This window comes from Pteronotus mesoamericanus, unplaced genomic scaffold (genome assembly GCF_021234165.1).
Source record: "Pteronotus mesoamericanus isolate MK-2021 breed Mesoamerican mustached bat unplaced genomic scaffold, CSHL_Meso_final contig_291, whole genome shotgun sequence".
Lineage (NCBI taxonomy): Eukaryota > Metazoa > Chordata > Mammalia > Chiroptera > Mormoopidae > Pteronotus > Pteronotus mesoamericanus.
The window spans coordinates 8,767,920-8,781,170 of record NW_026555124.1 but is presented as its reverse complement, the minus strand read 5'-3'; the positions used below and the strand labels follow the sequence as shown (position 1 = coordinate 8,781,170).

Genomic DNA, 13,251 nt, shown 5'->3' with positions numbered 1-13,251 from the left:
AATAGCTTAGATTTTTAGAACTTAATTGTAAACTTTTTTTGATGGTCATGCCTCCAGTCCCATGGATCCTCCTCTCCCACTTTTCTCCCCATTTTCCCCATCACTACCTGACCTCCACGGTACCTGGTGCACAAAATCAAAAACATGCACATATTCTGTATTTACCGAATACATGATTGGACAATCTGAGAATTATGTATATTAAGGTGGGGACAACGAAAATTACCCTCAAATCTTGGATTACTTGGACCATGATTGATTCAAAGATACTTCCAGAAATATTAGCTGGCAATCTTGTCTAAAATTGCACTGCAGTGATGCACATTTTTGTCGAAGAAGCCAAATAAGGAAGGGGAGTGGGGTAAGGATGTCTATTTTCACAGAATATTCATAGCCAAAAATGTTCTGGGTCACACATATGAATTAATTACGAAGTGCTAAATTTTTCTTTAATGCAGCAAAGTCAAATGCATTGTGAGAGGTTTTGCTGTCTTGTCTGCTAGACAAAAGAGCAAAGGAATCAGCTTATCAAACAGCCACCTCCTGCATCTGAGGGAAAAAAAAAAACAACAAAAGACAAACAAAAACCTCCCCAGCTGAATCAACTAAGTGATCCGTGGGACACCAGGGAGGTGCCACCAGCCTTTCTACAGTATTCACTGTTGTTCATACATGCTGGAAGCAAAATTCTCTGCCTCACTCCTTGTAATAATTTGTACTCCAAGAGATCAATCATTCAAGACATGGAGGACCCTCTCAGTTCTAGTCTCCAAACCTGTAAGCTCCTGGAATTGCTCTGGGCCATGGGCCACAAAGCCTTGCTTCAAAATCCTCTTTGCCTCTGATTGATGATTTAGCTCCAATTTTTGCTGCATCTGTAGTATGCCTCAGTATCCCTATGAAGAAAATCATATTCACAACTCCCTCTGAAACACACCACTCCTCTTAGAAGTTTAGTATGTGTACAAAAGTGTCTCAGAAAGAGAAACACTATAAATGTACGCTATCATTATCCTTATATAACAGCACTGGGCTACTTCAATTACAATCCACACTCTTAAAATCTGTTAACATTCCCTTCTGGGAAAGCCCTTTTGCCCTTTAATAGTATAAGCTAATCATGGCAGTATAATTTCCGGAGCTCATATTTGTGAGAGGAGAAGGGCTGGCTCTGGTGTGCTCAGTTCTGTGATGGTTTTCTCGTTCCTCTATCTCCTGGAATTATTGAGAGGCTCTAAGCTAATTTTCGAAACTATGCAGAGGTACTTAGGAAAGCTGGGAGCAGGGATGGGAACCTGAGCATTGCACTGACATCATTCTATGCTCAGCACATATGGCACATCACTAAAGCAATACTAAATGAGCACACTGGTCTGTTCTCAACTCTTGTTGGCTTCAAGTAGCATTCTTAATTACAAGCAGACTTGCTTTGTTATCATTTACAATCACACAGTTTGCTGTTTAACTAAGAAAATATAATTTTTCTACAAGATATTTTCGTCACTTATTTGTTTAAGTACGTGCAAAATAAAATGGAATCTTGCAGAGGTCTCAAAACCTGCTTCTCATGTGCATTTTTTTTAAAAAAATTCTTCATCATAATTTCTGCAACTGGGTCAGCTTGCACAAAGATGCTGGGGTAGCCATGAGCGCTTTCAGCACCCTGCAATCCTTGTAAGTGACACCTCATAATAGTGCAAATGAAGCATGGCGTGATGAGAAAATGAAGAAGAATGAACCTGGATAGTCAACCCTGCAGTTTCCAAAACATAGAGGGTAGACTTGATTTTATCCCCCCAAATACTCCACATACAAATTTTCTTTTCACACTTTCAAGCACATGCATGCTTTCCCTATTATGAGAAAAAATGTCATGATTCTAAGAAACTCTAATACAAACAGACTGGCTCATTTGTTCATCTATATGTGTCTTGCAATCGTCCCAAAATGTGAGCTAAACCTCATTTACACCTGCCTTGGTTTCCAGCTAGGAATTTATCATTTTGTCATTCACCTTTGTGCTTCCCTTCACCCTCACCTATTAGGCTCAAAGATTATTTCCTTGTGGGCCCTTCATCTAATTAGCTGAATACGGAGGGAGTTTACTGACCCAACACATTCAACATTGCCTCTTTCCTTATGAGGTTTCCTTGAAACCAGCACCCTGCCGTCCCTGCTCTCAGCCAGTCCACATCCCCACCACAGTCACCTCTCCCCATCCCCCACCCTCACAGGCTCACTTCATCCCTAATGTTCCTTGATTGTGCTCTAGCCAGAATTAATTCCCTCTGTTCAAGGGAGGGAAGGAATGAAATAGGAAAAATTTATATAGGATTTTATTTGGTGAAGCTTCGTAAGTGTGCTGCTCTGATTTTTAAAAGAAAGAAAGAAAGAAAGAAAGAAAGGAAGGAAGGAAGGAAGGAAGGAAGGAAGGAAGGAAGGAAGGAAGGAAGGAAGGAAGGAAGGAAGGAAGGAAGGAAGGAAGGAAGGAAGAAAGGAAGAAAGAAAGAAACAGAAAGCTTCCACCAAAAGTGTACGTGAGGGGGATGGGGACTTTCAAAAAGAAACAATAGAACCATGGAAGGAAAGAAAAAGTTCTCTGACTCAAAAGAATGATACCAACTGCTGCTCACATATGATTTTCTCCACTTTCCTTCTATCTTTTTCTCTTTTTCAACGATAGATGCGCCTGGTTTTTCATTCACATACGGAGACAATCACTATATTCTGGAGGGAAAGAAATGTTTGTCGAGACCAGCAGACGGCGCCCGACTGGGGATGAGCAGCAGTGGGAACCGGGAAGGAGGACCTTCCCTGCGGCAGGGCCCCCTCTATGCTCTCCTTTCCCCCTATCCCCAGGCGCCCTCTTCGCAGCCGCCTCATCTCCCGGGAGAGAGGCAGAGCCACAAGCAAAGGAGAAGTGAATGTGCATATGAGATTGTTAGCCAAGCGCTTCCCACCAGTACAATTAGACACCCCACCCCCTTGCCTACCCCCATCCGGCTCTGGGCACCGACCCACGCTCGGTCTGCCCCTCCTGTGCCCTGGCTCGCCTCCCTCCCCCGGGACTCACACAGTTCTGCGCAGAGGCAGGGCAGGGGGTGGGAACGCACCCAGGTAACCGCGCAGCAGGCTCCTAGACTACTGCTGTGAGCAAGTGGTGAGAGCAAAGTCTCCTTCCCGGTTCTAAGGGATCTATATCCTCTCTGTGACTCTTAGCTAAGACGCCCCTGTTTGGGACATTACTTCTATCACCAACCAACCCGCTCTTAACTGGACAGAATTCTTGAGAGGGATCTGGGGGGAGGAAGGAAAGGGATTCCTAAGACCCAGAGTGAGGTGTGTCTCCCTGCCACTGAAAGAGGAGTTGCTAAAGGTTACTGTTCTCTCTTCACTGAGGTGAGGCTAGAGCTTCTCCTATCTAACCAGAGCTAACCAGAATTGCCCCCAGGTAGAAAGCCTGTCGCTGGGGAAGGGGGCCACCCTGCTATAACCCGCAGCTGCTCAGGGGAGGAGAACTACTTAGGGAGCAGGACACAGGGGCCAGAGCTGACCCAAGTTTGAAAGCAGGAGGGGCCCTGCAAGGAAAGGAAGGGGGAGGGATAGAAGAGTGTCCATAACTTTTGTCCTGCTTTTTTAAGTAATGGACTTTACAGGGGGCAGAAGATTAGGAGTGAGGTAAGATTCACAAAAACAGTTTGATATTGTATTTATTGTCAGTTCAGGGAATCGAAAATAGACGTTTATCTGAAGAGGAGAGGAACCCGGCCTTGTACTGCTGGCCGCTCTGGTGAAGGAACCTGCCCACCCAGGCTTTTCTTCCCATTCTGCTCTTTAGAAAAGAACCCAGGGTGAGGAGAATAGCTTCTCTTTGCTTTAAATTCTCCTTCTCCAAGCAGACCTCCTGACCTACACTGGCCAGCACTGGCCCATCTGCCTCCCTGGGAGACACTAAACTTAAGAAGAGCATCCCTTACCCCAGTAGCCTTCAGACATGATCCTTGGTGGGGTGGGTTTGGGTAGTCGAGCCTTGCTCTGCTAGCGTGGGCCAATCACCAAGAAAAACCAGTGTACATGTGCACGGGGTGGGGGAAAGGGGATGGTGTTCAGGGGTCTTCTTTGAGCCTGGCAGGGGCTGGCCAGCCTCAGTTTCCCTCTATGTTCTCCAATTAAGGGAAGAGGCTGGGGGCTAAGGGGCTTGGCCTCCTTTTGAGTGAGTCCCGGACTGCTGGTTCACTGGCACTGCAGCCTGGGCTCACTTTGGAGGAATGTGCAGCCTGGAACCTCTCCCTTCCCTGGGCCAGGGAAAAGGGGCAGGAGGTGGGGCAGCACTCAGCACAGACAAAAGGTTCTGCAGAGCCCTCCTGTCACTGGTGCTCAGGTCCCTTTGCTGAGCACAGCGCAGCACCCCATCGGCCACACACTGAGTGACCTTCTGGCTAGTAGCCCCCTTCCCGAGGAGCGCAGGTGCCCAACCAGGGCCAGTCCTTTAATAGGTGCCCCACCTCTCTCTCCAGCACCCCTACAAGGAACGCCCCTCCCATCCCACACCACAAACACACTAGATGCCTTCCCCCATCTCTTTTCTATTGTCTTCAAAGAGATAAGTGGCTCCCACCAAGTACACCCAAATGCACCTCCGGTTCTCTGCTCCCATTTCTCCGAGCCTTAGGGGCTAAAAAGCGAGCGCGGGGTTGAAAGGGGGGAGCGAGGGAGTAACCCCAGACAACTTGGCATCTCAGACCCACCGTGTCCGCCTCGCAAGGATGCCGGTGACCTGTAGATTGCAATAGGCACTGAATGATGCTTGCTGCTGCCATGGAAATGGTGGATGTGGTGCGCTCCCAAACTGGACGCCCCCCATGCCACTCCTAGAAGGCCGCTGAGGGTGAGCGGGACAATCCAGAGCAGGGCCAGGCGCCCCCCTGCGCCTCCGCTGCCACTGCCGCCCCCGGGCGAGCCCAGCTCGGCACCGCACCGAAGCATCCTCTGGTACATGGCGGGGCGCCCGCTGAGGGGCGGCTGCCTCGGGAGGCAAAGTTTGGGGCGCGGGGAGGGGAGAGGGCACAAGGGAGCAGGAGGCTCAGAGTGGGCTGCGGGGCGCTGCCTCACCGAGCCAGAGCACCCATCGTCTCCCTCCTTCGGACAGTCTTCTTCGGGTCCTGGAGTCCGCCGTGCCTTGCACCCCAAAGAATCCGAAACATAGCCGAGGCAAATGCAGCTGATGGGGGACTTGTCCGGGAAGGCAGCCCCCAGGAACAGCAAGTGCGGAGCGGGCGGTTGCTTCCAGATTTCCAGGGCTCCAGGTTCTCCAGCGATACTCCCAAAGAGTTTCGGGCGAGAGTGCGTGCCAGGGGGTGGGGAGCGGGGAAATTGTTTAAAGCTCCTCCCGGAGGGTCCTCACTTCTACATGACAGCCATCCACCTGGAATCCACTAGGTAAATCCATTTAGCATTGTGCGTGGGGACTTGGGAGGCCACTTCGCCGGCCCAACCTCCTTTCAAGGGAGAAGCAGACCCCATGGAATCCAGGCGCCACTTCCCTCCATTCAGCCCCGGCTGGCGTGTCCGCTCGCGCCAGCCTCGCTCCGGCAGCGGCAGCGGCAGCAGCACGGGGAGCAGGGGCGCGCATCGCCTGCCTGCTCCCAGGCAATCTCCGTCCCCTGCCTCCTGACACTTACACCCCGCAAGGGGCTCAGAGGCAAGAGTGCACCCTGATGAAGGGAGTGGGGATCAAAGGGGGAAAGAGAGCTAAGGAAAAAGCAGCAGCAGACGAGTGGAGGGGGAAAAGAAAAAAAGAAAAGAAAAGAAATACCACACACGCTGGCGAGGCGAGGGGCTCTATGCAAATCTGCAGTCTCCAAACAGCAAATCACTGAAGCTGGGATGCAATGCAGAGGACGAGCCTATGTAACGAGGGAGGCTGGTCTAGCTTCCCACAAAAATCGTCCTGCTTCGCCTATCTCACGCATTCTCCACGCATCAGAGGGACACGTGTACGGCGATGCGGGGAACACCTAAAAAGCAACTCTCCCTCCTCTGCCAGGTGATCCCTCCGTCTGAATTACAATGGCAAATGGCACCCTTCTCCTACCCCTATGGTTTAGATGTAACCAGTGTCCTGAGAGATCTTAAAAGGGAAAGAATTCGGCTATTTTTATTGGACCAAACTTGTTCTGCCAGGTGTTCAAACCCAATCTGCTAAATATGGCTTGACACCATCTACTCAGCATCAGTTTTGATGATCTGTTAATTACAGATATTACTCATAACAAAGAATCCTTGTTCCCACTACAACATCGTATCTCTCGCAAGGCAGTGAAAGTGCATGGAACCAAAACACACAGGAGAAAAAAGGATAAGAGAATGTGGCAGCTGAGAAACAGACAGAAAAAGGGAGAATGAAAGGGAGAAAGGAGACAGGTGGGAAAGAGGACAGCAGAGGAGAAAAATAGTATGAATGAGGTTGCTCGTATTTCAGTCAAGTATTTTAGAGATATTTAAGAACCCACAAGACCTCCATAGAAGCCCCCTGTGGTGATCTTTGATAATGGTAGAGTTCTAACTTTCTCCCATCCTGTCTTATAAGGAAAATAGCATCAAGAAACAAGAATTCTTACATCCAGTGCCCCCAAGAAAGACAGGACATTTATAATGGTAAAATTCAGTGTCTTCAACTGGAATCTATGTGTCCTGGATGAAAGACCAGCAAAGCCCACACACATCTAAACATCTAAAAAGCTAGAAAGCACGGCAAGTGAACTTGGCAAGGAAGACCGCAGTCACTGGAGGCTGGCAGTGTGGATTTGGGGTTACAGTTGAAACACTGCTCCAGTTTCCAAAAGATGATAAAAACTATGACATGTCTAGTGACTGAATATTTTTTTTGTCTTTCCTTCTATTTAAAGAGAAAGGGAAACAACTCAAAAATAGGCACTACTTTCCACAGGCTTCTCGTCATCTACATAATCCTTTATATCAAGAAATATAAAGTCACATATTGAAAAAATAATAATTCTAGGAGGATTTAACTCAAGTCAGCCGTTCACCCACATGCCCACTTAGAATTCCACGTTCCTTTGTAGTTCACTTCATGAGGCAACCCAGGATCTCTTGTGGTCACTTTGTAACAGTGTCCAGGGGCCACAAACTTAAATCTGCAGCGATTCATCATCATCTTACATTCTTGACAAAAGTTTATGCCAGTCTACTAAAAAGATAATTCTTCAGTTCACTAATTGAAATGCTTTAGCCATGGTAGAGAAGGTGCTTTGATTTATTTGGCTTAAATATGCTATATTTCCCAGCTTCCCCACCTGCTCAAAGTCCAACAGAATCCAAATCCAGCACCTTCCATGGTTTCCTGTCACTGCCCGTATCCACAGGCTATTTACTCCTTATTTTATTTTATTTTTTTATCACATGGATTTTCATTCACTAGTCAAGGGTTGTGATTATTCAGTTTTGAAATATCAAGTAAAGCTTCCAAAGAAGAGGATAATCACCCTTGCAGTATGGTTTTAAAACTCTAGGCTCATACTCAGAATTTGATATTTCATAGTGTTAATACGGAAAGAGCTGTGGCTTAGGAGGTAGGGAACCTGTGCTGCATTCTTGGCACTGCCATTTACTGGTTATGTCGGATTAGTTACTCAGGCTCTCCCTGAGGCTCCGTGGCTTCCTTTATAAAATAGTCATGTTCCCATCTTTCCTAAGAATCCTACAGGGCAGGAAGGATATAATGCAATATTTAATGAGAGAATGCTTTAAAATATATCAAATGCTCTCCACAATTAAGGCATTATGCCTTTCCTCCCATATAGTTCTAACATTGAAACTGATTAGCCTGCACAATTTGTTCAGTTCCTTCCATCTATAGAAAATGTAGAGCACTTCATTGTTCTCCAAAACCTTCATATATGGTGTTAATCTGTCCTCCCCTCCTGAGCTAGATGAATTTCTGAACAGGAGCAGAGTCCAATCTTCATTTGTACTCCCTCTAGTGCCCAACATATTGTGAAATGTAAGTTAGTCTCGTAGAACATACAGTTAATTCACAGCAAGGCAGAGTGTCGCCTTGTTTGACTTCAGCTGGGAACATGGGTACCAGGGACTCAAATTTTTTGCCACTCTGTGCATGTCTATTAATGACCAGTATAGTGCCACACGTGTTGATTTGGGGGGTGTTACAAATTTTAGTGAGGAGGTGAATTCATATCTGTGGGTAACAAGAATTGACTGTATTTGTTATTCTCTTGATTAATAGAGAAGGATGGGGCTGGGGCTTTGCAGAGTTATTTGTATAAATTAAAGCCATAGAAGTAGGATAAGGATAGAAAATTCTGATGAATCTTCCCAAGAGAATTCAATGAAGAGGTTGCCCTGTCAGTCTTACATTGCCTGGGACCTTGGGAGATAAAGGCAGGGTTAGGGGAAGGATAGGCCAGAAATCACAGTTTTACAAGAGTCTCAAGAGCTAAAGAAGAAATATTTATGTCTTCCTTGAAAGAAGAAATTGTAGCTGTAGTGTTTCAGGCAGATGTCTAGGGCACCTTTGCAATACCTAGGAGGTTCTAGGGTAGATGCTGTGATACTGATGCTGCAATATTTATTATAAATGGTTGTAATTTGGTGGAACAAGGAGCAATTCTCTGTACAGAGAGTAGAGAAAAGTCTTATGAGTAAACTCATGCCTAACCTGGATGATGCAAATAAAGCTTGTGCATGCTCTTTATGTCTCTTCAATTGGTCAGTCCTTGTGGCTAGAAATGCATTACTTAAAAGAAACTGAGGCAGCATTTGACAAATTGTGCTTAGGTGAGTGAAGAACTGGTTGCAGGAGACATGGTGTCCGGCTCCCTGTAATATACTCTTAAATATTTCAGCATAGACAGCGGGATATAAATGTGTGCTAGTGTTATTCCGTGTCCCAAGAGAGTCAGTTGCCTTCATCAGAAATTTATGCTCCAGTGTCTCAGCCAGAATTATAGAAGTCAGAGGTGACTTCTAGAAGCCTTGAGCTCTCATCATCTCCGATCATGATGTGGCTTTGCTAATTAATTTAATGCATGTTAGAAGTAAGTTATCATTGGTGAAATAACTGGCTTGTCAATTGGTGTAATGGAAGTTAGAAATGGGTTATCTTTGGTGAAATCATTAATATTTAGGATATATGGATTGGCCAAAATACCTCATAGACATGCTTTGCTTCTACTTAAATAGGGTATGTGGCTATAAGAGGCATTTCACCCTTTACTGTAAGGAATGGTGCCATAATAATAGTAATAATAAGAACTAACACTTTTGTAACTGGCACAGATCTGACAGATTTAAATGTATTAGTTCATTTAGTCATCACGAGACCATGTGAAATGGGTGCTATTAGTGACCCTTAACAGATCTTAGTCACCTAATTCTGACAGATGATGAGCAGGGTGCTGTCACCAAAATACTGCCATCTTTGCTTCATGAAAACCTGTTTTGAAAATCATTTTTTAAGCACCCAGAAGAGCCAAGAGCTGGAACTTCATCAAGCTTCCAAAGCAGCCGATCAGATTTTGTGCCTACTCAATTAAATGTCTGACTTTGCAGCAGAAGTTGGTCTGCACCTTACATTCAGTATGACCTGTACTTGCAGAAATTCTTGAAATAGTGGTTAACCCTTATGTGCCTCTAACAACTGCGGTTGCAGAGATCTACCAAAAGAACCAAATAGCTGCGCATGATTAACTGTCCTAAGTCCATTCATAGTTGATTTATGGTGAATAAGAGGGCAAGTATCCTAAACCAAACAAGTGTTAAGAAATGGGAGATGGGTTTGATGGCTGAGGGGATAAAACACAGGAAATGGAATGAGAGAGAAGAAAGAATGGAAGGGGGAGTGTGGGGAGAAATGTGAAAGGACAGGCCATTTCAAATTATTTTTTCATATTCCCAAAATCATCCCTCTGTCTCAAGAAACAGGATGGTTGTCAGGCAGACACTTTCAACCTTTTCATGTTTTCCTTAAACATAATTGGACATTCTTATAGCTCAGTATTAAGCTTCTTAAATAAAAAGTAGACACTAAAAGCAGCAGAGGGGAAGTATATTAAAACTCACCAGCAGCACTGATTTTTTAAAAATTAAAAATGAGGAGAGTGTCAGTCTTGCATTTTGCAATTCTACTAGTGTCAGCACAAAGAAAAAGAGAAGCAGATCCCACCTATTCATCTACCTGCATGTGAGCTGGAACTGAAAGAGGGTAAAGAGGGAGAGACTTAGAAGAGGGTGTCATCCATGAAGTTGTAAAGATAAACCTCTGATCCTGTTAACTTTCTGGGTTACTGGCAGGTCCCTGAGGGTAATCTGAGAAAAGATCAGACTAGAAAAGCCAGAATATTGAGTAAAACACAAAAAAAGAAAAAGAAAAAAAAAGAAGCCAGGGCTAAAAGCATCCCTGGAGATACTACAGTGCAATGTCTTTATTATTCAGATGATAAACTTAAAGCCCACAGAAGTAATAATGTTGCCAAAAAGTCAGATTTATTTATGAAGTGTTTACTTATCTGGAGTGCACTCTCATCTCCTGCCACCCATGATCCAGTCACAGGTATAGATTGGTGAATTCAGTCAATTTAGCTATTATCTAGAACTGCTAGAGGGAGTAGTGAGAACCCAACATGAGCCAACATGATGAGCCAATTCACTCAAATTAAATTAAAGCCTGGGTGTACAGTTTGACGTTTGAAACATGAATAGATCTATTGAATTGAAGTTCTCTGTGTTTAGGACTGCAGTATTTCATGGTCTCTATTTTTTCTCATGTCTCATTTATATAAATTTTCATTTATGATGTCCTACCTGCCTAAGCACCAAGGAAGTGTCAAAGGGATTTCTCTGTAACTACATCTTGAAGTGTTGTGGGCCCTGTTCAGTCACCAACCAAATCACATGTCATCTTTCAGTCATTGTCATCTTATATTGCTCATACAGTTATTTAAACCAAAACTGTGTTGCTAACAAACTCTTGTATAGGGTCTGCTCTTTTGATTTGAATATGTTCATAATGTAGTGGGGAAACATGTGACCAGTGCCAGAGAGTGGGTATGAATCTGAGTTGACTGTTATTATTTGTATGACATCGTGTCAAATGGCCCCTAGCCCCAATTTCCTCATCTGTGATATATGATTATAACACTATATGTAATGAAACTGAAACAGTTTCTAAAATATATTAAGCAACCAGATATAAGTGATTGTCATTTATTCATATGCACATATTTTAGATGGATGCTAAAGATGTGATGATTCTGAGCTGAACGGTGATTTTTAATTTAGCCATATTCTAAACACTCCTCACTTAGTCTGTAGTCAAGTTTGGCCATCTTCCCAATTATTACTTAGTTCCATTTCTGTTTCTCTAAATCTGTGGTGCTCAAACTTTAGTGTGCCTGAGAATCACTAGGAGGGCTTGTTAAATCAGAGATTGCTTTGCTTTTGATTCCCTAGACCTGTACAAAGGCCTGATAATTTGCATTTCTAACAATCTCCCAGGTGATGCTCATACTGCTTGCCCAGGGAAACGAGAGTTTCAGAACCACTGCTCTTTCTGAATGTCAAAGTCTTTGACACAGGTTTTATTACCAATACAGGGGGAGCTTTCTAATTAAGCTCCTCACCAATGCTCACACCTCCTTAGCTGTGTGCTTAGCATAGACAACAGTGCTGTTCCCAGATCTCTTCTTTAAAGAATGTTTTAAATGATTCAACATGTATACCATATCAGCTTACTTGTCCTTATCTCACACCATGAAACTATAAATTCCCTTTACTCAGAAAAAGCTATTTTCTTTTCCTTCACACATTTTGTATTTGAGATCTTCTTTGATTAGCCTGGCCAGTGGCTAGGGGCACTACACTAGGAATCTAGTCTGACTCTACAAACTTGCTAGCCATGTGGCCTTGGGCAGATCATTTAAACTCAGTTTCCCCATCTGTAAAAGGAGTTGATATGGGGTTCTTATTAAATGAGTTGATACATATAAAACATTTAGTATGCCATTTAGAATAGTGTCTGGTACTGTGTGTATGTATATGTAAATAGTATGTGTGTATGTATGTGTCTGTGTGTGTGTGTGTGTGTATGTATATAGTCTGTCTGGAAGAAGTCCAGCCATTGTTAATATAACAAGAATGGTTTGTATGATATCAATCATGATATAATCTGGCAGCCAAGGACAGTGTACTGGAATGTGTATTTATGAACAACGATGCCTTCACTGTACTAGTCGGTGGGGGCTATAGACACCCCTGAGTGAGCATGTGTACTGTGTGGCCATTGCATTCAAAATGACTGAATGAGTAGAGTAACGAATCTGCATCAAATTTTGCATTGAGCTTTAACATTCTTCCACAGAAACTATTTGGAATTCAGAAGGCCACAGCTATGGGCAGATGGTGATTGGCAGCTTCATCATGATAATACACCCACTCATACATCATGTCTCGTGCTGTTTTTTGGTGAAACATCAAATCACTCAGCTTCCTCAGTCCATCTACAGCCCAGATTTAGTGCCCTGTCATTTCTGGCTTGTCCCAAAACTAAAATCACCTTTGAAACGTAAGGGATTTCAGATAGTCAATGAGATTCAGGAAAATACAAAGCGGAAGCTGATGGCGAGTGGGACAACTCTGTGAGGTCCCAAGGTGCCTGCTTTGAAGGGGACTGAGGTATCATTGTTCTATGGCACAATGTTTCTTGTATCTTGTATCTTCAGTAATTGCCTCCATTTTTTATATTATATAGTGGAACACCTTCTGGACAGACCATATATGCTTATTTATTTATTTTTAGAATGAATTATTCTTCCCTTGTTATTTTCTTAAGTATGGAGAAAATAAATTAGAATCAGTGAGCATACTTGTTTCCATATAAAACCTAATACTGGCCATCCAAATAGCCAGTTATCATAAACAAAGAAAAGAAACAAAACAAAATCCTTTCAGGTCTTGGTATATCAGGCCTCCAGTCTAACCAGCATTAGCTACAGGAAGATTCAATGCCAAAAACTGACAACCTAAGATATGTCTTCCTGTAATGCACCAGCACATTCTATCATGCCCATCATTAAAGAAAAAGGAAACATTGAGAATGGAACAGCAACCATAAGCCAAATTTAGGGTGATACAAAAACCAAGACATAATTTTCAAATTCCCTAGTAAATGCAGATATTTAAATGAGGAACCAGAAATCATGCACATACCATGAG

At 43.9% G+C, this 13,251-nt stretch overlaps 1 protein-coding gene across 8 annotated transcripts in view; it reads right to left on the bottom strand.

The window, feature by feature from the left end:
• The window catches only part of NRXN1 (neurexin 1), a 1,065,318-nt gene that overhangs the window by 410,530 nt on the left and 641,537 nt on the right, over positions 1 to 13,251 (bottom strand). For 2 of the 8 annotated variants that reach the window (XM_054575459.1, XM_054575460.1), the window contains exon 1: positions 4,749 to 6,109. The exons of the other annotated variants lie outside the window; for them this stretch is intronic. In XM_054575459.1, coding sequence (XP_054431434.1) covers positions 4,749 to 4,998 — 250 coding nt within the window. In that variant the 5' untranslated portion in view covers positions 4,999 to 6,109. Of the gene's footprint in view, positions 1 to 4,748; positions 6,110 to 13,251 lie in introns of those variants that run through there. 8 annotated transcript variants of the gene reach the window in all.